Source organism: Sebastes fasciatus, chromosome 21, assembly GCF_043250625.1.
Source record: "Sebastes fasciatus isolate fSebFas1 chromosome 21, fSebFas1.pri, whole genome shotgun sequence".
Classification (NCBI taxonomy): Eukaryota; Metazoa; Chordata; class Actinopteri; order Perciformes; family Sebastidae; genus Sebastes; species Sebastes fasciatus.
Genome location: NC_133815.1, coordinates 9,242,326 through 9,264,972, shown reverse-complemented (window position 1 = coordinate 9,264,972; position 22,647 = coordinate 9,242,326). Strand labels below are relative to the sequence as shown.

At 38.4% G+C, this 22,647-nt stretch overlaps 2 protein-coding genes across 10 annotated transcripts in view; one reads left to right on the top strand and one right to left on the bottom strand.

Annotated features, from left to right (window-relative positions):
- dlgap1b (discs, large (Drosophila) homolog-associated protein 1b) overlaps nucleotides 1–1,190 on the bottom strand; it is a 260,605-nt gene extending 259,415 nt beyond the window's left edge. For 3 of the 4 annotated variants that reach the window (XM_074621743.1, XM_074621745.1, XM_074621746.1), the window contains exon 1: nucleotides 1,105–1,190. The gene's annotated coding sequence lies outside the window, so the exon portion shown is untranslated. The remainder of the gene's footprint in view (nucleotides 1–1,104) is intronic. The other variant, XM_074621744.1, reaches the window with a different exon arrangement.
- A 5,290-nt stretch (nucleotides 1,191–6,480) lies between these two features.
- The window catches only part of rbm33a (RNA binding motif protein 33a), a 31,718-nt gene continuing 15,551 nt past the window's right edge, over nucleotides 6,481–22,647 (top strand). For 4 of the 6 annotated variants that reach the window (XM_074622496.1, XM_074622494.1, XM_074622495.1 and 1 more), the window contains exons 1-10: nucleotides 6,482–6,712; nucleotides 11,447–11,525; nucleotides 12,218–12,266; nucleotides 12,677–12,750; nucleotides 12,896–13,199; nucleotides 15,408–15,542; nucleotides 16,735–16,903; nucleotides 17,054–17,283; nucleotides 18,673–18,994; nucleotides 20,061–20,122. In XM_074622496.1, coding sequence (XP_074478597.1) covers nucleotides 6,694–6,712; nucleotides 11,447–11,525; nucleotides 12,218–12,266; nucleotides 12,677–12,750; nucleotides 12,896–13,199; nucleotides 15,408–15,542; nucleotides 16,735–16,903; nucleotides 17,054–17,283; nucleotides 18,673–18,994; nucleotides 20,061–20,122 — 1,443 coding nt within the window. In that variant the 5' untranslated portion in view covers nucleotides 6,482–6,693. Of the gene's footprint in view, nucleotides 6,713–11,446; nucleotides 11,526–12,217; nucleotides 12,267–12,676; nucleotides 12,751–12,895; nucleotides 13,200–15,407; nucleotides 15,543–16,734; nucleotides 16,904–17,053; nucleotides 17,284–18,672; nucleotides 18,995–20,060; nucleotides 20,123–22,647 lie in introns of all 6 variants that reach the window. The other 2 variants (XM_074622497.1, XM_074622493.1) reach the window with 2 other exon arrangements.

The window sequence follows — 22,647 nt, the reverse complement described above, 5'->3', positions numbered from 1 at the left end:
AGCCATCTTGCCCCAAAAGAGCAGACACTGGGAGGAGGGGAGGAAGGCTCCCCAAGTCATATGACTGCTGCACCGTCTGCTGACAACTGCAGTGACGGGGCAAAAGCGTCTAGACGAGTCTGAGGCAGCAGAACAGGTACACATGCATTGTCGCATACAACTTATTTGCACATATTTACCCCTATTTTCATTTCTGATCTACGAGATGTAAAAGCTCAGAAATGTGGGTAGGAAATAGTGTGACGATTAACCTCCTCAAAAGTGTGGACAAGCACTGTTCAAACTGGTGAACATCGTAACATTTTTAAAATATATAAAGCGGTGTAGTGGTCGTTGATAAGGTGGGTGTACTACTAGGTAAATGAGTAGTAGGTTACCGAAGAGGAAGTGGGTATACTCTCCTATATATTCCAATTTGGCTGATTGGTGGGTTTACTGTAAACCACCAGAAAAAGAGGTGAGTATAGTCCATACACTGCGTATACCCTCCACTACACCACTGATTATAGAATAGAAAATGCTTTTTTGTGTGCTTTTCGTGTACAAAAGGCAGAAATTTGTCTTTTTTTTGTTGCATGTGGAAAAACTGCTATTAAAAGAGTGCATTAAAACAGCATATCACATCCAGACAGATCACATTAAAACACAAGCTACATTCAAAAGGACCACCAGTTATCAGGACTGAATCAAGGTTAAATAAACCAAAAAATAATATGCCAGGCTCAACCACAGAGAATGTGTAAAAAACAATGCACAAAACATGCAGAATTTTCTATTTAAAGTGATGATTTAATATTACATTTAGATAGATTTAAATGTAGTGTGAAAGACTGCAGACACATTATACTTTATGTAATGTTGTCAGACAGTGTGGAAAATGTTTTATTGTACTTTTAAGCTTGTGTGAAGTTTAACATAAATACTGAAAACATTAAAATGTTTTCAAAATTGTTGTTGGGAGATGTAATAACGACAAATGAATAAATGCAATTGTGTGATAAACCCTATTAAATCTATGCATTATCACTCAACACCACTCTACAGACATTTAAAGTGAACACACCACTACCCCTGTTTGAACCTACAATGTGTACAGCAACTGACCTTTTCTGAGCTGCATACTGAACTTCTGGATGGTGCACTCCTCTTGAACTCCTGATAACCTGCAGAGCATAATAAACAAGGGCAGGACAAGAAAATAAACAATTCATACATGGATTCATGATTTTACCTCATCTCAGAGACACATAGATTAGTTTTGATTAGTTATCTGCATGTGTGCGTGAAATATGTCATATTCGGTAATCATATATTAATATTGGAGGTATGACTGAAAGGGTTAAAAAAAAGAAGAAGACAGGTTTCCCCCCCAGGTGCCTGCTGGGTAACAGGTAGCTTAAAGCGCGCGTGGGGTTAATCAACAACCACACGTCAGCAGTAAAGGTGCGTCACCTGCGCATCTCCTCCTGAAGTAGTGTGAATGAGGTCAAGTCTCCAAAACAAAAAATGCATGCACAAAAATGCATGCAAAAAAAAGAAATACTAATAAAAAAGCATATCATGCAACATTATTTTAACGACACAAAATAATCAAGCCACTTCCAGTTTGTTACAATAGCACAGAATATTTTAAATTATAAGCTAACAAGCCATTTTTTGCAACAAAAACGTGCAAAAATAAACATCTTTTTTTGCAGATAATGCTGCAGTATCCACTGTGTGTGATAGCTAACTTGCACTCAGGCGCCTGCCTTACCTACCTGTGCATAAAGAGCTGATAGACTGCAGGAGGAAAAAAAACTTTCACAGCATTTATCTTATAAAATATATTTTTTGTCTCAGCCTGGCGACTCGTGGGCGAAGACGTCTGCAGGATGGAGAGCAAAAAAAAAAAATCCCATTTCCATCAGTCGGCTTCGTTGTAAAAATGAGCAAAACAGATGTAAAAAAAAAAACTCCATCTGCAATTTTATCAATTTCAGACAGACTCCAGACAGTCTCCAAGCGGGGACGTGCCTGCTTGTCTTTTGCGCGTGCACGCCGAATGGCGCGGGAAGCGGCGATAACAGATTCCAGAAGTGACAGCTCGAGCAGCCAATAGGAGAAGAGGAGCCGAATCCAGCGTCCAATCAGAGCGGCCCGATGCATATAGGCACCGCCTTCTCCACCTCCTCCTCACCAGTCTGTGTTGACAGTGCACTGAATAAAACAACAGTCTGAGTTAAGCAGTTCATTGCACTGAGATATGGGTCACTGACTGCAGCCTATTCACTCAATGCAGATGCGTGGTATTATGTATTACAAAGGCATATTATTACCCCCAGATATGTGCATGAATTATACAATTAATTGTACACGGCCTAAATGTAATTAACTAACATAATCATAATCTACATTTTTTCATATTCTTTTTAAATATATACCATGGAAAAGCCCATTAATATGACCTTAGTTTATAAAGGAACCACACAGATTTTGTGTCAATACATACAATCCTTTGTTGCACATGACTATACTACTATTATAATACCATACTTATTTCATCTATCTATAAAAAAAAAAGCAAGAATTTCCCAATTTGGGATCAATAAAGTACATCTATCTATCTATCTATCTATCTATCTATATATACATATATATAAATAAATATATATACATATATATATATATATATATATATATATATGTATATATATCCATCTATCTATCTATCTATCTATCTATCTATCTATATATATATATATATATATATATATATATATATATCTATCTATCTACATTTGACTGAAATTACTGCAAAATTAAAAAATACTCTGTTACAAGTTAAATTTGTGCATTCAAACCTGTACTTAAGTAAAAGTACATAAGTATTAGCATCAAAATATACTTTAAGTACCAAAAGTAAAAGTACTCATTATGCAGAATTTCCCATTTCAGAAAAACACAAAATCAATGGATTATAATTAGTGATGATTAATGATGATTCATGATGATTCATGATGATTCATGATGATTAATGATGATTAATTAATCTATCTGCGTGAATAGTAAATTCTATATATTTCTAGATAGATAGATGGATAGATGAGGCAGATAAGAACCAAAATACAATTAAAAACACTACAATAGACTAGAAAATGGATATCAAAATATAATATTTTCTGCGTTAACGATGTTCAGAATAGAAGCTCAAATCCCTGACTTTTCCAGTGAAAAAATATAAGATTCAAACCCCCTGTCTCCCATGTGCATTTGAAACAAACATCTATAAATCTGCCAAAGGCAACTCTTCCTGTTGGAGTATATTAAGCTAATTGTTCTCAGGTATCCTTTGACCTCCCCTAATTACAAAAACTGTTCCAACTTGGATGATAGTCTGCATCTAAAAACAATGCATTTAAAAAATTACTTATTAAATCTTTCATTCACAAGACAATCTATTGCAGGCCAATACACTCCACAGCTCCAGTATCACTTTCTCAAGACAGTTACTGACCCTCATGAATTGACAGCAAAAAACTCATTGTCTCGCACAAAACAACTTCCAAGTTGAATTAAATTTAAAGGCGTACAGACAAGTTTGTTGTAAAGAACCTCTGTCCTTTGGATGGAAAATAACAAGTCTTGTCTCCTTCGGCTTTGCACCCTTTAATTTGCATTGTTATGGAAAACCGCTGGATTTGGACAGGGCACAGAATCATTGAGGTCACCATAATAGAGTGTGACAGCTCCCCTTTTCACATCTATTTGGAAGTAAAATCAAAATTCCTGGGAAAGTGAATCCAGGGAGCAAAGAAATATCTCATAGAGCTTTGGAAACAGCTGTTTAGAGTGAATATTTAATAAGGTGTGGATTACATATTGATATGCATTGCACCTGCATTCAATTCAAGGAGGAAAAACTGGATACACAAGCTTGTGCATGTACATACAACATGAAAAATGGGTGTTTGGGAGGCTGAAACATCAGGCTTTTAGAAAGATTAGAAAGCATGTTATAAAAACTGGGCCCTTGCCATTTTTTATTTAAATTGTAAACTACTATAAATATTGACCTTGCATGAAGCAATAATGACTCAAGGAAGTGCCCGGGAGCTTGCAATACTGTGGATAAATTGCATTTCATATTACTTTTAAAGATAAAAAGGAAAACATTTGCAAGCTCAACATCTTGCCTGTACAATCCCCACAGTCCATTAGAATTCACACACTGTCTTTCATGAGGAAAACCCCTTTACGCTTTCTCAAATTAAAAATCTCATGGCTGATCCCCTCCATCGCCCTGGCTTTCAGATATTGACCTTGTGCTGCTACAAAATAGCTTCTTCCTCACTGCGGGACCCCATAATGAGCCAATACAATGAGGCTTCAGTTCACTGCTCACCTCTCTTTGGTGTCTCTCGGGGTCTTTGTTGACGTTTGTCAGCCCAGGAGGAATTTGGGGGTTAGGATTCTGCTGTAGTCTCGCTGTAGACAACAACTCTGACTCCCAGACTTAAGCACGAATGAGGAAAAAACTTGGTCAGCGATAAAAAGGCTTTGACCTTACAGGGAAGAAAAATCAAAGGAGTGACTTGAATGAAGCTTGAATTGCCAAATTGACCAAGATTTAAAAGAACAAGCATAAATACATGTGGCATACTTGCTCTAGCACTAAAATTGGAAACCAAGAATAATCATATTTTTTTAAGATTGACCAATTTTCAGGTTCTAATGCATTCAAAGATTTGTTGTGCTATTAAAATTGCCTAAAATGGCGGTAGGTGGGACTAAGAGTGAGTTAAACCTGCAGTAGGCAGAATATTTTTGGCATAATTGGGCAAACATTCTATAATAACCTTTCAGCATATTGTAATTCAAGTGTTCTGAGAGAAAACTAGACTTCTGCACCTCCTCATGGCTCTGTTTTCAGGCTTTAAAACATCTAAAGCCCGTGATCTGTGATGCAATACTCCCATATTGTAAAAATTGACATTTTCATGTCTTTTATATTATAAAGCAGGTTTAAGTTCTACATAAGTGCTTTACATAAACATTCAAGAACATTGCGACAAAGTGCAAAAGAACATTGAGACATAATTAAAACAGTTATAAAAACATAAAAACATTAAAGATTAGAAAATAAAAACAAGCTAAAAATAAAAGCTAGGATCGAAGCTAAAATAGAGTATAACACACAAGAGTAAAAGCTGTAGTGCAGTATAAGATCATTAATAAAAGGTTTAATAAAAGGCAGCAGCAAACAGGAAAGTTTTAAGCTTTGATTTAAAAGAGTTGGAGATGGTCCTGCAGTTTTCTGGGAGCTTGTTCCAAATATTTGGTGCATAAAAACTGAACGCTGCTTCTGCATGTTTAGTTCTGACTCTGGGGACACTAAGCAGACCTGATCCAGATGACCTGAGAGGTCTGGATGGTTCATAACATAGCACAATATCAGAAATGTATTTTGGCCCTAAACCATTAAATAATGATAATAATAATAATACATTTTATTTAGTGGCGCCTTTCTTGACACCCAAGGACACCTTACAAGAATCAATTAAAACATTGACAGATAAAACAATGTAAAAACAACAGGACATGACAGAGACATAATTGTACAGACACATAGGATGGATAGAGAGAGTAGGCCAGTTTAAACAGGTGGGTTTTGAGGAGGGATTGAATGATGTGATATTGTCAGACTGCCGGATGTGTGGTGGGAGTGAGTTCCATAACCTGGGAGCAGAGCAGCTGAATGCCCTTTAGTGCTTTGTTATTTGCATGCAGTTGTGGAGTTTGCAGATTGCATGTCAGATTCATAATGATCCTCCAGTCCAGTGTGTTTTACTTTTTTTTTTTTTTCGTTACCAATATGTTGCTATATTGAGCCCTGCATCAACAGCAGTGGATTCAAACACAAATACATAATGCAAATCACACAACTGTTTGTGGTTTCACTGAACAGTGGATTCACAATAGAAAAAATGTAAATTCGGCATAGAGTGCAATGGATTCGCAATACATATAATGTAACCTTGCATTAACCGTTTTCACAGTGTATCAATAGGAGCATATACATACTTCAAATGTATCTTCAGAGTGGATTAAGAACAGCAAATACAGTTATAAACCCAGTGTAAACTTGTCACAGTAGATTTAAAAGTGCAAATACAAAATACTGTCAACTATTACCACAAACAGCACATTTTCAAGAGCAAATACAAAACTAGAATAACACTATCTCATAAGTAAACTAAACATGGTACAAAGTGAATAAGGCAAAATTAGAGGTGGTGACAACAGTATTTTCAAAGTGGATTTACAAATTAAAAAACAAACGAATATCAACCATGCGAAAAAAAGTTTTTCTCTGAGGAATAAACACAGATATGTAAACCTTGTACAAGCTGTCAGTGTGTTTTTACCTGAACCTGTCATCAGCGCTCTGTTGTGCAGCAAACCTATAGGGGGGGTTGAGCTGGTGGAGCTGGTGGAGCTGGTGTTTACCACCCACAATGCATCACCGCAGCAAACACAGCTCGGCCATGTTCGGTCGTGAGTGGAAACCACAGCCTGCCGCATAGAGAGAAGAAGCTGTTCTCTTTGCAGTAGTTTCACCTCTTTGTAACCTTACATAATGGTGAAATACTAAAGAATTAAATGCACTCTATTAGTTTGTAGTCAGACTTTAAGCTGGACGCGCCTTGCACCATGTCAGCCAACACACAAGGTGAGTAACGACACAGGCGTGTTGTCGACAATGCTAAAGTTAGCTTAGCATTGTAGCTAATGTAGCTAAGCTAACCAGGCTGTGTTGACTGTAGGCCGCATACTAAACCTCTGTTTTTGTAAACTAAAAGATAGATTAGCTTCACTTTGAGTAGAAATGTAACACTCTGGTTATAAACATAAATAAAATCAAGTTAAAGCTAACACTAGCATTAGCTTGTGAGCTAACACTAGCATTAGCTTGTGAGCTAACACTAGCATTAGCTTGTGAGCTAACACTAGCATTAGCTTGTGAGCTAACACTAGCATTCACATGATATAGCGGCTAGCTTATCTTAGCGTAATTTGTGCCATTTATAAAAGTGTTCATTTGCTTATCGATGATTATATCAACTATTATTATCCACAGCTTATTAACTGTAGGTTAAATTACGAGCTAACTTAAGCTTTTAATGTTTTAATCTAAGTTTCCGGCTGTGTATGCTAACATTGTAAGCTAATTTAGCTTTGTACCAATCATCATAACATCACTTGAATGACTCATCCAGAGTCTTGCGTCTGGTTTGCCATGTTACAATTACTCTTGAAGTGTTAACTTTGCTAAAATTGTGATGTTTTGGGGGTGAATAATGTTCTCCATAATGTTTTGGGCTCAAATGCAAGCTAACATTAGCAACGGTAGCATTGCTGGTAGAAGCTATCCAATTACGCACAAGGCAATCGTGTTTTTTAGAAAGACTTTAACTTCACAAACGTTGCACTATCTGACATAACTGGTAGTCATAGTCTTTTATTGTTTGTCCTTGTCGCCAGGGTTGGGTGCATGGGGACACTAGTATATGACGCAGTTTACGCGGTGCTTTTATTCCACATTTGCGTTTGGGCTGTAGTGACTATCAGAAGGTACTTAGCATGATAATTATACTCAAAGTCCATACAGGTGACTTGATGTGGTGAAATACATGCACCAGGCCTGTTTAGCACACATTAGCTCACCAAAAGTGGCACTACTGGGGAAGAGATACAAGCAAATATGCCTATATAACTAATATCTTACTGTATTGTTCTGTGATTAACAACATATCCAGGCTGAAAAGCCACTGCATGATGTAAATATTGGAATATTTTCTTGCTTACAGCCTGGATATGTTGTTAATCACAGAACAATGCAAGAAAATATTCCAATATTTACATCATGCAGTGGCTTTTCTCTCAAACTTGTAATTAACCAGTTGCAATCAGTTGGTAAATATGGCTTTGTCTTCTGATATTTTGCCTAATACTCCAGTTTTTTCTGCAAAATATCAGAAGGACAAGCAATATTTACCGAGTGTTTGCATTCAGGTGATAATCAATAACTGGTTAATTTAGAGTTTGAGAGAAAAGCCACTGCATGATGTAAATATTGGAATATTTTCTTGCTTACAGCCTGTATATGTTGTTAATCACAGCCTGGATATGTTATGTTGTTACAAGCAAGTGTGCCCATATAACTAATATCTTTCTGCATTGTTCTGTGGTTAACAACATATCCAGGCTGTAAGCAAGAAAATATTCCAATATTTACATCATGCAGTGGCTTTTCAGCCTGGATATGTTGTTAATCACAGAACAATACAGTAAGATATTAGTTATATAGGCATATTTGCTTGTATCTCTTCCCCAGTAATGCCACTTTTGGTGAGCTAATGTGTGCTAAACAGGCCTGGTGCATGTATTTCACCACATCAAGTCACCTGTATAGACTTTGAGTATAATTATCATGCTAAGTACCTTCTGATATTCAGTACAGCCCAAACACTGATTAAAAAAGTCAAAAGGCAAATGTGGAATAAAACACTGCGTCATATACTGGTGTCCCCATACATACACAAAACTGTTGGTCTAACATTTCAGTCTCTGCACTTGAAGCTCTCTTGAGTTACTCAATACCTACTCAGACATAACAGGCTGATGAAGCTGCCCGATTACAAAAATAGCTAGGAAATGCATCTTTCTGTTGCACGTATTTTCACAGGATAATACAGAAAGATATTAGTTATATGGGCACACTTGCTTGTAACTAATATCTTTCTGTATTGTCCTGTGATTAACAACATATCCAGGCTGTAAGCAAGAAAATATTCCAATATTTACAAACTGTATATGTTGTTAATCACAGGACAATACAGAAAGATATTAGTTATACGGGCACACTTGCTTGTAACAACATAACAACATATCCAGGCTGTAAGCAAGAAAATATTCCAATATTTACATCATGCATTGTGGCTTTTCTCTCAAACTCTAAATTAACAAGTTACTGATTATCACCTGAATGCAAACACTTGGTAAATATGGCTTGGTCTTCTGATATTTGCCAAATACTCCCAATTTTGTCTGCAAAATACGTGCAACAGAAGGATACATTTCCTAGCTATTTTTGTAACGGGGCAGCTTCATCAGCCTGTCATGTCTGAGTAGATATTGAGTAACTCAAGAGAGCTTCAAGTGCAGAGACTGAAATGTTAGACCAACAGTTTAAACTTAATCTTGGCCACATCCACAACCTTATTTTGAAGCCAGTAATATGTCTGTTTCATGGAAGACATGTCGTAGCAGCAGAAAAGCACAAGTCTAAATAATAAAATTAATGATGGCTGAATTTTATTTAGTTGCTTTAGTTTTATGCACATGGTATTGTGCATGCTGGCTCACTGTAACAGTGTCATAGCTTAAAATCTCAGCATGCTTTCTGTAGAAACCTGCATGCTGTCTCCTATGTGGGTGTACATGCACTGCCACAACAGTTATTGTGTACATACAAGCCTCACTCTTGTCCATCTGGGTGCTGTGGACACATCTATAGCAAGCACAGGGTAGAAGAAGAAAGCAGGAAAAGCTGCATGTGATGGTTCTTTATTCAAACTTTTTTTTACAGTGTCTTTTTCGCCACTGTGCTCGTGTGTTGTATTCTACTTGCTTCCTTCTTCTTCTCGTCTTTATAACGTTGGTTATCTGATTATCTGTGTGTTTTTGAAGGATGCAGATGAGGAAGTGAATTAACCAATCATTAAAGCCTTGTTTATTCTTGCGCAAGACACTTGGCGTGCAAGGTGTGAGCACGCACAAAGACGTTTATGCTCCGTGCTGTGTTTGTTGTAGTATTCTCCAAAACGCCAAGGGGAGCTTACAAACAAAACATTCTGTGACGAAGCAAGACAAGAGTTACTGGAAGATTATATCAGATCATATCTCATATAAAATATTCATGGACATACTTTATCACCTTTATACAATCCCTGTAAAAAAAGGAGTCAATTATTTAGAACAACAAATGTATTATAATGAAACAAAGGTTAATAGGTTCAATATCCTGAAAACGATTTGATTTGGCTTGTAAAATATTTACTCAAATGTAGATTTTTAAGATCCCCCTTTTAATCGCTTTTAAAACGAATAGGTCATCTTTCTAAACTCCTGAGATATTTATAGTAAAATAATTTAATTATTTTACTTCTTAATTTAAACAATTAGATTTTTTTTCAGTATTTGTGGCACTCATGTCTGAAAAGCCCTCAGGCAGTGGGCGCCTAGTGAGGATCACAACCAAGAGCCGCAACCCCTTGCAGAGCCATCATGCTTTACGCAAAATACATGTAATTTTTGGCTCGTGCACCCTCGTGCTGGGGACAATATGGCAGCATAAACCTTGTTTAACCGGGAGCTGTGTGCAGGTTTGCGGGTGCCCATACGTGTTTGCAGAGCCTAGCACGAGAAGCTACAGGCCTTACTGTGACATTTGAATAGAATGAAGCTGTTGTTAATGGTGGTAATAACACTTGTTTTTCCAACTATGACAAGTCAAGCTGTGAATAAGGCCTATGTCCAGATGCAAGCAGACCCAGGATATAAACTGAGGAATTAAATCACAAAGCCAGTGTCTCTCCAATCAGCTTTGTTAGGGCAAATGGTGCAGAGTTATTGTCGGACCCATCCTAGATATAAATTTTTTTTAGGTTGTTACTGCTTACAATAACAAACTGTTATTATATGCAATATCTTCTTGGGGAATGTCTGTGGTGTCATCTTTCTGGTTATTCCTCACATTTTTTCTTGGAAGACGTGTGACTCTGAGGGAATTGAGGGTTGCCCTTTGCCTGATCTTTTCTCCCAGTATCTGCGCTCCCTTTGGTAGAGCCAGTGTGCCAAATATTATGTTGTGGCAAGATTGGGAAAACCTATTAAAACTGAGTGCATGGGAAACATGAGGCAGAAGGATTGTTGTTGATTTGTATCAGCTGATGATCAAACAGCAGCAGGAGGTGTGGCAGGTGCTGTGATAACAAATTCTTATTGAGGATTAAGTTGATAACTAGAAACAGATAAATATCTGGTTGAATTCTGAACACTTAAACCTATACAACTATACTTTAGTAAAAAACTTTAGTTTCATGTATAATAAATAATACAATACCTTTCTATTTGGATTCAGCCATGAGAAAGATGTGTTTACTTGTCTCTACTGTATACCATGCTGTTGGTATACAGGCATTTGTGTACTTGCTGCACGAGTTGTTGATTCAGCTTGGCATGAGGGGCATGGCAATCTGAATCAACAATTTGGTGTGCTAATATTCTCGGTACATTTCGAATTGTGCAAGCCAGTAGGACAGACTGATATCAAGCTTTGAGGATGGTGAATATCATTAGCATAGTCCATTGCTCTGTAAACAAAACTGCTTTTCTTTTGCAGATTTTGACTTTGGTGAATATGACAAACCTGGTGCTGAGCGGTCACGCAGGAGGAGAGGTGAAGATGACGATCTAGAGAGGTAACTCATCTTCTCAAGTTCTAATTTCTCTACAAGAGTGCTGTAATGTATGAGATTCACACCCTGCTAAGGTAGTCAAATTCAAGAGGGGTTGAATACTCTTATCTTCCCTCAAACAAAACATCCCTATACCGTGAAAACTATGCATCTACAAAACATCAACTCTGTTTTTTCAGCTTTCTGACATTTTTTCAGATAATTCAATGAATGCCATAATGTATTTAGCTTAAGAAGTAGTAACAGTAATAATTTTCTCATCCTTTAAAGGAATGCTGAATCCTTCAGTTTATTTGTACCCATATGTACTAACTACTAATACACAAACTACTTCGTAAGGTCACAAAAATAGGGTTCTGGCAGAATAACAACAGCGGCAGGGACAGTGGTGAACACTTAAATCAGTCATACACAGTCAATAACCCTCTAACACCAAAATATCTGCTGTTGCTGTTATAGATTATAATTGACAGTTCTTAATGCACATTTTTTTTACCCTTTGTTTTGGTCTTTGGGTACTGTTTAACGGTTGAGAGTGGTCACACACAAAGAAAGCACTTGATATACCTCACTGGGACGTATAGTGAAAACAAGCACTTTATTATTGTAGAAAAACATTATTTGTGAATAGAAATAACACTGCACTATTATCTGACTCCGCTAACCTGTTATTGGTTGTTGTTTTTCCCTAAAAGTGATTTGGAAGAGGATTTGTTGGGGGAGGATTGGCTGTCAGGAAAAAAGGTAAGATAATACAAACTCTCACACTTTTGTTTATGTTGATTTGGTGCCAGAAAAACACTTGGCTTGTCAGTGTGGTTTCTCTGCTTACAAGCAGGAAACGGAAAATAATGTCCAAAACATTGGGTGTTGGTGTTGGTAGAAAATTTAGAAAATAGAAGTGGACAGTTGACTTGGAGCAGGTGGCTCCTCCGCGGGGGGATCTGTTGATGTGAACCAGGAGGAAGTACAGTGGACAAAAAAGAGCTGTGTTGACCTGCCCAGATTGCCTTCACCACATGGGAATAGAGTATCCTTTGGGGTTGGAGGTGGTCCCCTGCCCCCACGCCTCACACACGGACAAACACACAACTGAGGAAGAGTAAAATAGTATTTTAAAGCACACCATAATGTTTATTTTATTTGTGTTTTAGAATCCCTCAGAAATGTCAGATGAAGAGCTGAATGATGACCTTCTACAAAGTGATGAGGAAGATGTAAATATAAGGTAAGCTAATGACATAAGTGTGTGACAAGTTTTTTTTAATGATTTCATTTATAAAGTTAGCAAAGCTAAGATCCAAATTTTGCACATTTTACCATCATACTTCATTTCTGTTTTCTGCTAAGTCCCAATGTTTGTTTGTTTTCAGCGGTCAGGGTGTGAGCCTCAATGCCACATACAGCTTGGGCGCATCCTATGGCCAGCAGGAAAACACGCAGGAAGCAGACTACACAGATGACGTTGTGAACCTGGGTGCAGAAGGGGATGTAGGAGGGGAGCGTTACCAGCAAGAGGGGGTAGAGGTGTACACACAGGAATACAGCCAAGACAACAACACAGAGATGCCTGAAGACCAAATGGATTACACCGGAGAGCTAGCTGAGGGTGACGATGGCTACCAGGATGAAGTGCTAGACATCCAAATCAATGAGCCCTTAGATGGTGAATTTCAAGTGAGTTCTCACATTTGCTTACTCACACATAAAAAGCTTGCGGTTGCACACACAAACACACACACACACATACATCCTCCCACTCCCCTTTCTATCCAACTCTATTGTATCCAAGAGATGATATCAGTTTTCTTGTCTCGGTAAGGGGACAGTCAGGATTGAAAATCTATTCAGGAGAAGGAGATGTTGGTTGGCGTTTTTGGGCAGGAGAGGATTAGATTCATTATCACTTCCTGCCAGTTAATTTCTCCATCTTGCTGACAAAGTTTGTGTTGACAGCTTGTTTGGCATGAGGTAATGCTCTGCTGTCGCCTCCAAATCCCCATGCCATTGTGACCTTGGGCCCTGTATCTTTGGGGGAGTAAGGAGCTGCTTTGTGTCGGGGAGATGTGCTGCCAATCGGCGGAGGTTAATGTGGGGGGCTTTTATCTCGGGCTTTAGACTGGATCTGATAAAGTCTCATGCAGGTGAAAAGATTATTGACCTTCCTGAGGACACCCCATACAGTTTTCTAATGATTGATGCGAGTTTCCCTTTTATTCGTTTCCCTTCCCTCTTAGCCAGGACTAAGAGGATCAAAGATAAGACCAGATCCATGTGCAAATGTCCGTTATGGTCCATTTACCAAGGTGTGATGGTGTTTGGCATCTGACAGAGATATATTGGCCTACCTCCTTTCTCCAAACAAAGATAAGACGTTGACCTTCTTACTGAGGGTGTGCTGCACAAGTGGATTCCTATTTTGGATGTGTATTTGTATTATGTGTATGCGTAATAACTGTTTACAAGGTCACTAAACAGCCTGGCCGTGACATTTTGCTCACCATGGTATTCATTGAGTACTATGTGGAACAGTTTAAAGGATTAAGCTGTTGTGTTCCCTTGGGGCGGCCTGTCCATCCGTCTGGTTTGCTGAAAGTGTTTTTTTTTCTGCATTAAATATGTGCTGCTGTTTGGCAGGTTAATGGAGCGTAACACCAAACACCATGGTGTGACCTACAGTCTGACCTTATTTAGCGATGAGTTTTTGTTAGAGGGTGTTATGCAGATAGAATGACTAGCAACTCCCATATAGGGCCGCAACTAACGATTATTTTCATTCGATTAATCTGTCGATTATTTTCTCAGTTAATCGATCAGTTGTTTGATCTATAAAATGTGTTTCCCAAAGCCCAAGATGACGTTCTCAAATGTCTTGTTTTGTCCACAACTCAAAGATATTCAGTTTACTGTCATAGAGGAGTGAAGATTCACATATATATATATTATATTCACATTTAAGAAGCTGTAATCAGAGAATTTTGACTTGTTTTATTGTTAAAAAATGATTAAACCCAATTAATTGATTATCAAAATATTTGGCAATTAATTAAATAGTTGACAACGAATCAATTAATTGAATTATTGTTGCAGCTCTACTCCTATACCAGTAGTATGCGGTTGTTAGTTTGCTGGAATGACTGACTGTGTATTTAGGATTAAATGAAATGATTGCATCATGACTTGAAGTGAATTTTTCTTATGGAGTGGCAAAAAAAAAAGATTTGTCATCTCCCAGAATGTTTATGTCTGCGATGTTTTTTGGCATGCAGTCATGAATTTACTGTGCGGCCAATAACGGAGCGATTTGCGAGGAGTCAGTCAATGATATTTTCACCATCATTGAACTGGGGAGGAGTGCTTTTATCCGTGCCTGCATTTCTGTATATCATGTCAAACATTTACATCTCATTGAATTTCAAATGCTGTCAGGAATAGTAATGAAGCCTTGCTCCCACTGTTATGGTAATTTGGGTTGGGAGGGGGGGTTACATGGTGTCTCCCCAAAATCCTCTCCATAACATTTTAATGTTTGCCTTCATGCTCTGTATGATTTTTGACCTTTTTTATAAAGAAAGTAAAATTTCTATCTGTCTAAATTACAAATACTCACAAGTATATCATCATTAAGCCCACTTGTATTTATTTAGCCATTCAAATTGGATAAAAATAATGTGTACTTGGATGTCAGCTGCTTTATATATATATATATTTGCTGTACATCATGACAGCATCACACAGCATAAATAGATGTTTTCATTTACAGCAGAGACACTTAGAGATGGTTTTCCAGCAATGGCTGAAACACAGTCGGCCATTGCTGATCCTTATCGAAGCGTTGTTACCACTTAAACTAATCAATACGTATTATCCATGTGATCTTTAAAGGATGATGAATACCAAACCTCTTATGATGATGGGCGTCTGGGTGAACATGGAGTCCAACAGGAGGAGGTCCCCGAGGAGCAGGAAGAGCAGGAGGAGCAGGAAGAGGAGGAGGAAGACACAGCCGAGGGCTCTCAGGTCTGTATGATGACACCCCCCCAAACAACACATTACACTCTTTGTTGCTATAGATGGAATCTGTTGTTGAAACCCAGCAAAGAGGGTGCAGTAGGGATGTCACGGTACCAGAAATCTAGTAGTCGATACCAATACCAGTGAATTTCCACGATTCTCGATATCAAAGTCGATACCACAATAAAAAAAACCAACAACAATAAATCCCACGTAATTCAACACATACTCTTTTATTAAAAACATTTGAACATTATAAAAAACAGGCATGTAGCCTTTAAGTAATAAATACAAAGAATTGACCCATTTTGTTCATTTTGGCGTATCAGCGGCATGCTATCAATCGATAGTCAGACGACGGACACTACATACTGACCATGAACGCATCTGGTCCGTCATCTCAGGAGCAGAAGGCAGAGGATTTATTGTCGAAGTGAAAAGCAAACGCACCTATTTGGCAATGTTTCACGTTTAATCTCAATGCCATAAGGGAACCATAATGTTAATGAGGTAATCGCCTCGAGGTGGATGGAGCTGTCACAGCAGGTGTGCACGGAGCAGCGGCGCCAGGTAGACCCCCGCAGCAGAGCCCCGCAGCAAAAGCGCTACCGGAGAGGCCAGACACACCGCCACCCGACAGTAAAGATCAGAGTCAGCGCTCTGCACATATTGACCGTCATCTTTTCTTGTAAAATGTCTGGTGTAATCGGTAACAAAGGTGTTGTCACAAGTTTATTAACCGGTGGGAAAATTTTCCTCACTGTCACATCCCTACCAACGACCATTACAGGCATCGTACGGTACATTCGGTACTGTAGAAAAAGAGTACCGTCACTTTTTTAAAATTTTGGCATTGACTTGGTACCGAAGTATCGGTTCTTGTGACATCCCTAGGGTGCAGATAGTTAACCATTTATTAATTTTCTTACTGTTCATCATAGCTCAGTGTGTGAACATAGGGATCTGTAGTTATACGGTGCATTCAAAGCATTTTTGGCATTTTTTCTCAAAAAAGCTGCTTAAACTATATATTGATAATTAAAATTGCGGCAGATAAAAAGTCTTTGGATCAACTAATGAATTAATTGGCTAATTGTTTCAGCGTCAGAGGAGAGTTTGTGATGCACTGTAAACCATGATGACGTTAGATTGTAAAAAATTGTGACTTCTGGTTTTAACTTCTGAAAAATGTCCTCAGATTGAAAATGAAGCTGGGCCTGAAGAAGAAACAAAGGAGGAATCGGACGAGGAGGATGAGGAAGATGAAGAATCTGGTCGCATACGGTTCAAATCTGAGAGAAAGGATGGCGCTGTTGTGCGGTTGGCTGATGCAGGCAGTAACCGGAGGAATATCCCGGAAACACTAGGTACAAATTATTCCCTCGTTCACTAACAACCAGAGTGAATTCTCAAATATATTCTGATCTTATGTAGTTTTACATTACTACGGACTTGAACCTGTATTTTATACCAAGTTTTTCCAGACGGTTAATGTACAAGTGCTCTATTTTCATTAGAACTGTCAGAGAAGGCAAAGCAAGATCTGATGGAGTTTGAGGAACAAGAACGGCAAAAGAGACAAAACCGATACGGATACGGAGGCGGAGGCCGAGGCATGCGAGGAGGAATGCGAGGAGGCAGAGGAAGAGGAGGCTTCCCACCTTTCGGAATGATGGATTTTAGAGGAGGAAACAGAGGAAGAATGATTGACCACAGGATCCCCCTGATGGTACACATGGGCATGCAGGTAAGCCATTATACAGTCATCCACCTGAACACTTTTAAAGGGATAATCCTTTTGGCTACACTGAGTAACTCATCACACTCCTCTTGAAGAGTAGCTAAAGAGAGCTTCACTGGATAAGATGATTTAAAAGGGCTTGACTTTTTACCTTCTTGTAAAACACATGTTTTGTTCGCTGATGCTCTCTTCACTATCTAAGACCTCCAAAGCCATGGTCGTTTACGCATGACAAAAGTCAAAGCGCTCTGCTCCCCCGTATCTATGTTGATATATGGATTATAGCAAATCATCTGGCAGTAGTCCATTTAGACAGTGTTACACAAAATTAAATTTGTTCTTTGCCCAGGATTTAGTTTCTTGTGGGCTTTCATTATTAGATATCACTCCAAGCATTTAATCCTTTGATTTACATGGCTCATCAGTTCATACAAGACCTTTTGAAGGTCTAGGGGAAAAAGTTACTTCGAACATGTAACCTAAATAAAAAGAACTAGTGATGATCTTCAGTAACACAGTGGAAGGTTATCAGATTTCAGAGCTGGGTAAGGTGTAGTTGTTACCATAATCACTTCCTGTTAATCGTGACGTACCACATTTCTATTTTTTATGTTATTCTTTTATTTGATCACTGAATGAAATTATTCATTTTAACAAGCCTACATCGTATAAAAGTGCACAGAAACAAAACTATTGTACATGAATAATAAATATTGTGTTAAAGCGATTGTTCTCAAGGCTACGTTACATTTCACTCCAGCTCTCATTATTATTTTTTTTTAATTCAATGATAATAGGCTGTGAAATTCAAAAACAAAACATCAACGCTGGAAATGAATATTTAATGACAGATGGACGACACGCCAACACCACAAACATTGGGCTGACTGCTGTTAATGAGCTTGTACTTTTTACAACATACTGTATGTTTAACCACTTGAGTAATTTGGTCACTGGCATGTTTGTTTATTTGTTTGTTTGGTAGCTTAAACGGATAGACTGGCCAATTATCAAGCACACTGTTGAAACTTCACTTGACGATATAATTATTGTTGATTTATCATTTGGTGCATCCCTGCTTGATATATTCTATATATTAACAGCTGACTTTTTTCTTCTTAAAGGCTGTAGCTCACTTTAAATATATATATATATAGTGATCCCACCAAGGTTACCTTATGTTTTATGTCACTTTTACAAATTATTTTATCGTCAGGGGAGCCTTGCATTAACTTATTTTATGATATCATCTTCAATCTTGCTTGTGAATTGACTTGTTGGTGTGTCATTGCATGGCTGCAAGCAGTGATATCAGAGCCTTCTCAGAAATAAATGTGTTTTGACAGGTTGTTTTGGTTTTCCCTCCTCTCCGTTTCCCCATCTCTTTCCAATTAGCAGCCATCCTCCCGAATGCCTCTTCCTCATCAGCCCCATCAGCAGCAACTGCACTCCCAGCAGCAGCACCACCCTTCACGTCCAAGAGGTCCTCCTCCCTTCCAGGACCACGGGCGCCCGCTGGCCCAGCAGCCCCTTCAGCCCCTCATCCCTCCACACATGACTCACCGCTCCCCACCGTTGCGGCCCCAGTTGGAGCCGCCACGACTGATGAATTCCCCGCCACCCAACTTCCCTCAGCATCACCAGCAGCAGCCTCCACAGCCCAAAAACATCCACATTAACCCCCATTTCAGAGGGCCCACGTCATCCTCTGTACAAGGTAGGTTCATTATATACTTAGAATTATAACTAATCGATTAATCGTATCCAGACTGTGTAAGATGAGTAGAGCCAAAGTCATCCTACGTATAATACTAATATGTATTTACATTATGAAGGCAAATAAAAATGCAATAAATGTTTTTATTTAAAAAAAATTAAGATTTCTTAAAATTTCATAATCTAAATTCTGAGAATGAAAATCATAATTTTTTTATTTAATCCGAATGTGTGTAGCCCTAGTTAAACAGCAAGATGCTCGGTTAAGGTGTACGCTGTGGCTGGCAGTTATCCTTACACTGTCCTGAAAGGTGTCTGGATTAGAATGTCATTTTGTTGTTTGGTTGAATGACAAGTGAATAGCTCTCTCAGCCAGTAATGGGTTTATCCTCCATTTTTCTTCTGGCGGCATCACCATTTCATTCCCTGAGATGGGTTTATCTGGCCTGTCTGTCCAGGCCAAGATTGAAATTTTGTTAGTAAAGCATGTTAGCGCGTGTCTGTGTGTGTGTGTGTGTGTGTGTGTGTGTGTGCGTGCTAGTGCGCATGGGGTTTCGGTTTTGCTCCTGAGAGGAAGACGTGTTCTGGAAAATCAGGGATTGCCTGTGGTTATGATTAAGTGTGTGTGTGCATGTGTTTGTATATATATATGTCTGTTTATTTATTTATATATTCATTTAAATGAATGCTTTCCAGTTGTAGATGTTGACATACAATTACGGTAACCCTTATTTTGAAACAGTATGCCAGCAATATGAAAATCCAGTTCATTGAATTATATTGTGCCAAATGTTGTCAAACAGAAAATGTCTTATTCATCTCTATTTGTTGAGTTTGGCAATTTCTTCTCATGTATTTGATATTTTCTTGAGCTCTCTGGTCCGTAGCTGTGTAAAGATGTGAGGAACATGTATGTCTGTGTAACAGCCTTTAGCATGGAGATGTTTAATGGGCTCCTCCTTTCTACTATCACCACCCTCTCTCTGCCTACTGCCCCTCATTTTCATTTTCTCCCCCTCCTCCATCCACCCTCCTTTCTCTTGCTCTCTCTCTCTCTCTCATTGCAGTGCCCTTGATGCCTCCTGCTCAGAGCCAGCCCAGACCTGCTGTGGGTCCTCAGAGGTTCCCTGTGAGTAGCAGCTGCTCCTCTCCCTCCCTTTCGCCTCACTTTCTCTCCCTCTCCACACGGTTAGCGTCCCTTTTTGTGAGGGCAATATCATTACGGCAATTAGACCGCCTGCCCTGGCCAAATACTGTTAAAGCAAATCTGTAAACACCGATATGAGTCTGGCTGCACAACTGGAAATGCGTGATAGGGGCTTTAGGCGGTAGACTTTTGGAGGTCGAGGCTGCAGTGGCGGGACTTAGTTAGCAACTCTTCATGGATGGGCTGGGGCTCAGACTAGCCAGCTTGGCACATAATGGAATTGTGAAACCAGGATATACTGCCAGTTAAAATTCACTTTCCACAAGTTTGTGTCCCAAAGGCACGGAGACCTTTTTTGAACGGTATTTGAATTAATGAAACATGCTGGTGGTTTGATGAGGCAGGGGTGAGCCTCTTGCCTTTTTGCAACCATATATTCCGAAGGCTGAATTTCACGTCAGAGAAAAGGGATCTTAAGTCAGTGATTTCCTGTAAGAAAAGGTCCTTTATTTCACTCACAAAGAACCCCTCCAAGGGATGACGGAAATGCCTTTAAAGTAAGCCAAAGTGCCTTAAGTTACTCCGTCCTTCTAGTTAATGATGTCCAGGCATCAGGTGGTGCTGGTACTGACTGACATCTTCCTGGAAAGTGCATTTTATATGGATTTATGCAAATTAGCCATTGGAAAATAGCTGCATCCAATTGCATTCATGTGGATTTACAACCAGGTTGCCAAATGAGCCAGGCTTTCACATGGAGACAATCTTTGTCCAAAAAAATTATTTTTTATTTACCTCTCTTCCAACCTTCAATGTCAGTATCGTGCAATTCCTGCTCCCCGAGGTCTTTGATTGTGCTAGATATTGATAGCACAGTAGCAGGGAGCTGTTTTGCCTCTTATCAGACAGTAGACGGTGGGGTTTGGAAGGGTATGCAGACAACTGGGCTGATGAATAGCATAGTGTTGGATTCCCCAGCTGTCAATCGCGTTTAGGCTGCCGTTGCCAAGGACACAATTTGAAATGCAGGTGACATAGCAGCCGGCAACATTCCATTTACCAGTGGGCACCTGATTACTCATGATTATCATACATTATCATCCCATCAAATTTAATTGTTAAAAGACCGGGCGAATGGGGGGTCATAGCCTCTAGTATTACTGCATTAAATTTTTGCTGGGGGAGACTGGTTTTGAAATATTAATCTCGGCGCCAATTAACGGTATTAGAATATTTAATCTGTTTGGATAATGACATTCATTTTAACCACGAAATAAAGATGCCACAATATTTGGAAATGTCAGTAAGGACTGTAATTTCCAGTAGTTATTACCTATATATATATTTATATATATATATATATATATATATACCTTTTTGAAATCTTTATTTCTTGTTGTGCATGTTGATAATCAAATTTAGAGATGCAACGATTAACCAATTAGTTGTCAATTATTAAATTAATCGTCAGCTATTTTGATAATCGATTTCAAGATTCTTTATTTGTCATTTGTCAATTCCAACAAAGCAGTCATTGGCAATGAAAATCTTTGGTCTCAGATTCCTTCAACAATGCTCATAAAATATGTATATATAAAAGGCCGAATCACACAAGTAACAGCAAAATGGTAAACTTAGGCATAAAATAGTGCAGTTAAAATATAGGGCTTAAATATAAACATAAGTAAATATAAAATAGTAATGTAAATTTGTAATTTTGTTGAAGACAGTATTTCAGATGGGAAAACTGAATGTAAACAGGGTGTAGTATGTATATGATGTAATATATGTACACAGAGGTGTAAACAGGAATGGTAGTGGTAGGTAGTATGTATAGAGAAGTAGTAAATATGTGTATATACAGTATATACACAGAGGTATAACAGTTTGTATAACAGTATGTAAAGTAAAAGTATATAAAGGTAAAATGATGAGCTCAGTAGCTCAAGAGTTCAGCCGTCTTATGGCCTGCGGGATGAAGCTGTCGGTTTGAGTAATTTTTTAAAGAAAAAACAAGTCACAATTCTCTGATTCCAACTTCTTAAATGTGAATATTTGCTGGTTTCTTTACTCCTCTATGACAGTAAACTGAATAAATTCTAGTTGGCTACAAAATAAGACAATTGAGGATGTCATCTTGGGCTTTGGGAAACAATTTTCTAAATTTTTATTTCTACATACATTTTAATCGACCAAACAACTAATCAATTAATCAAGAAAATAATCGACATATTATTCGACGATGAAAATAATTGTTAGTTGCAACCCTAATTAAATTCTTCCGTGGTGATAATTGGACGCAGTCACAGCTCCTTAACTCTCTTGTGAACAGTACCATATGCCAAAAACAAAGAATATGCTTCAGTGCCCACAGCATATATTGGTATTAGCTATAAGAAGTTAACATGAAAGCCAGAGACAAAGCATCTCTTTAAACCCAAATTTCCATTCTTTATTAAATACTTTGACATTTGGCCCCTCTCCATTATATTTGTCTTGGTTATCCC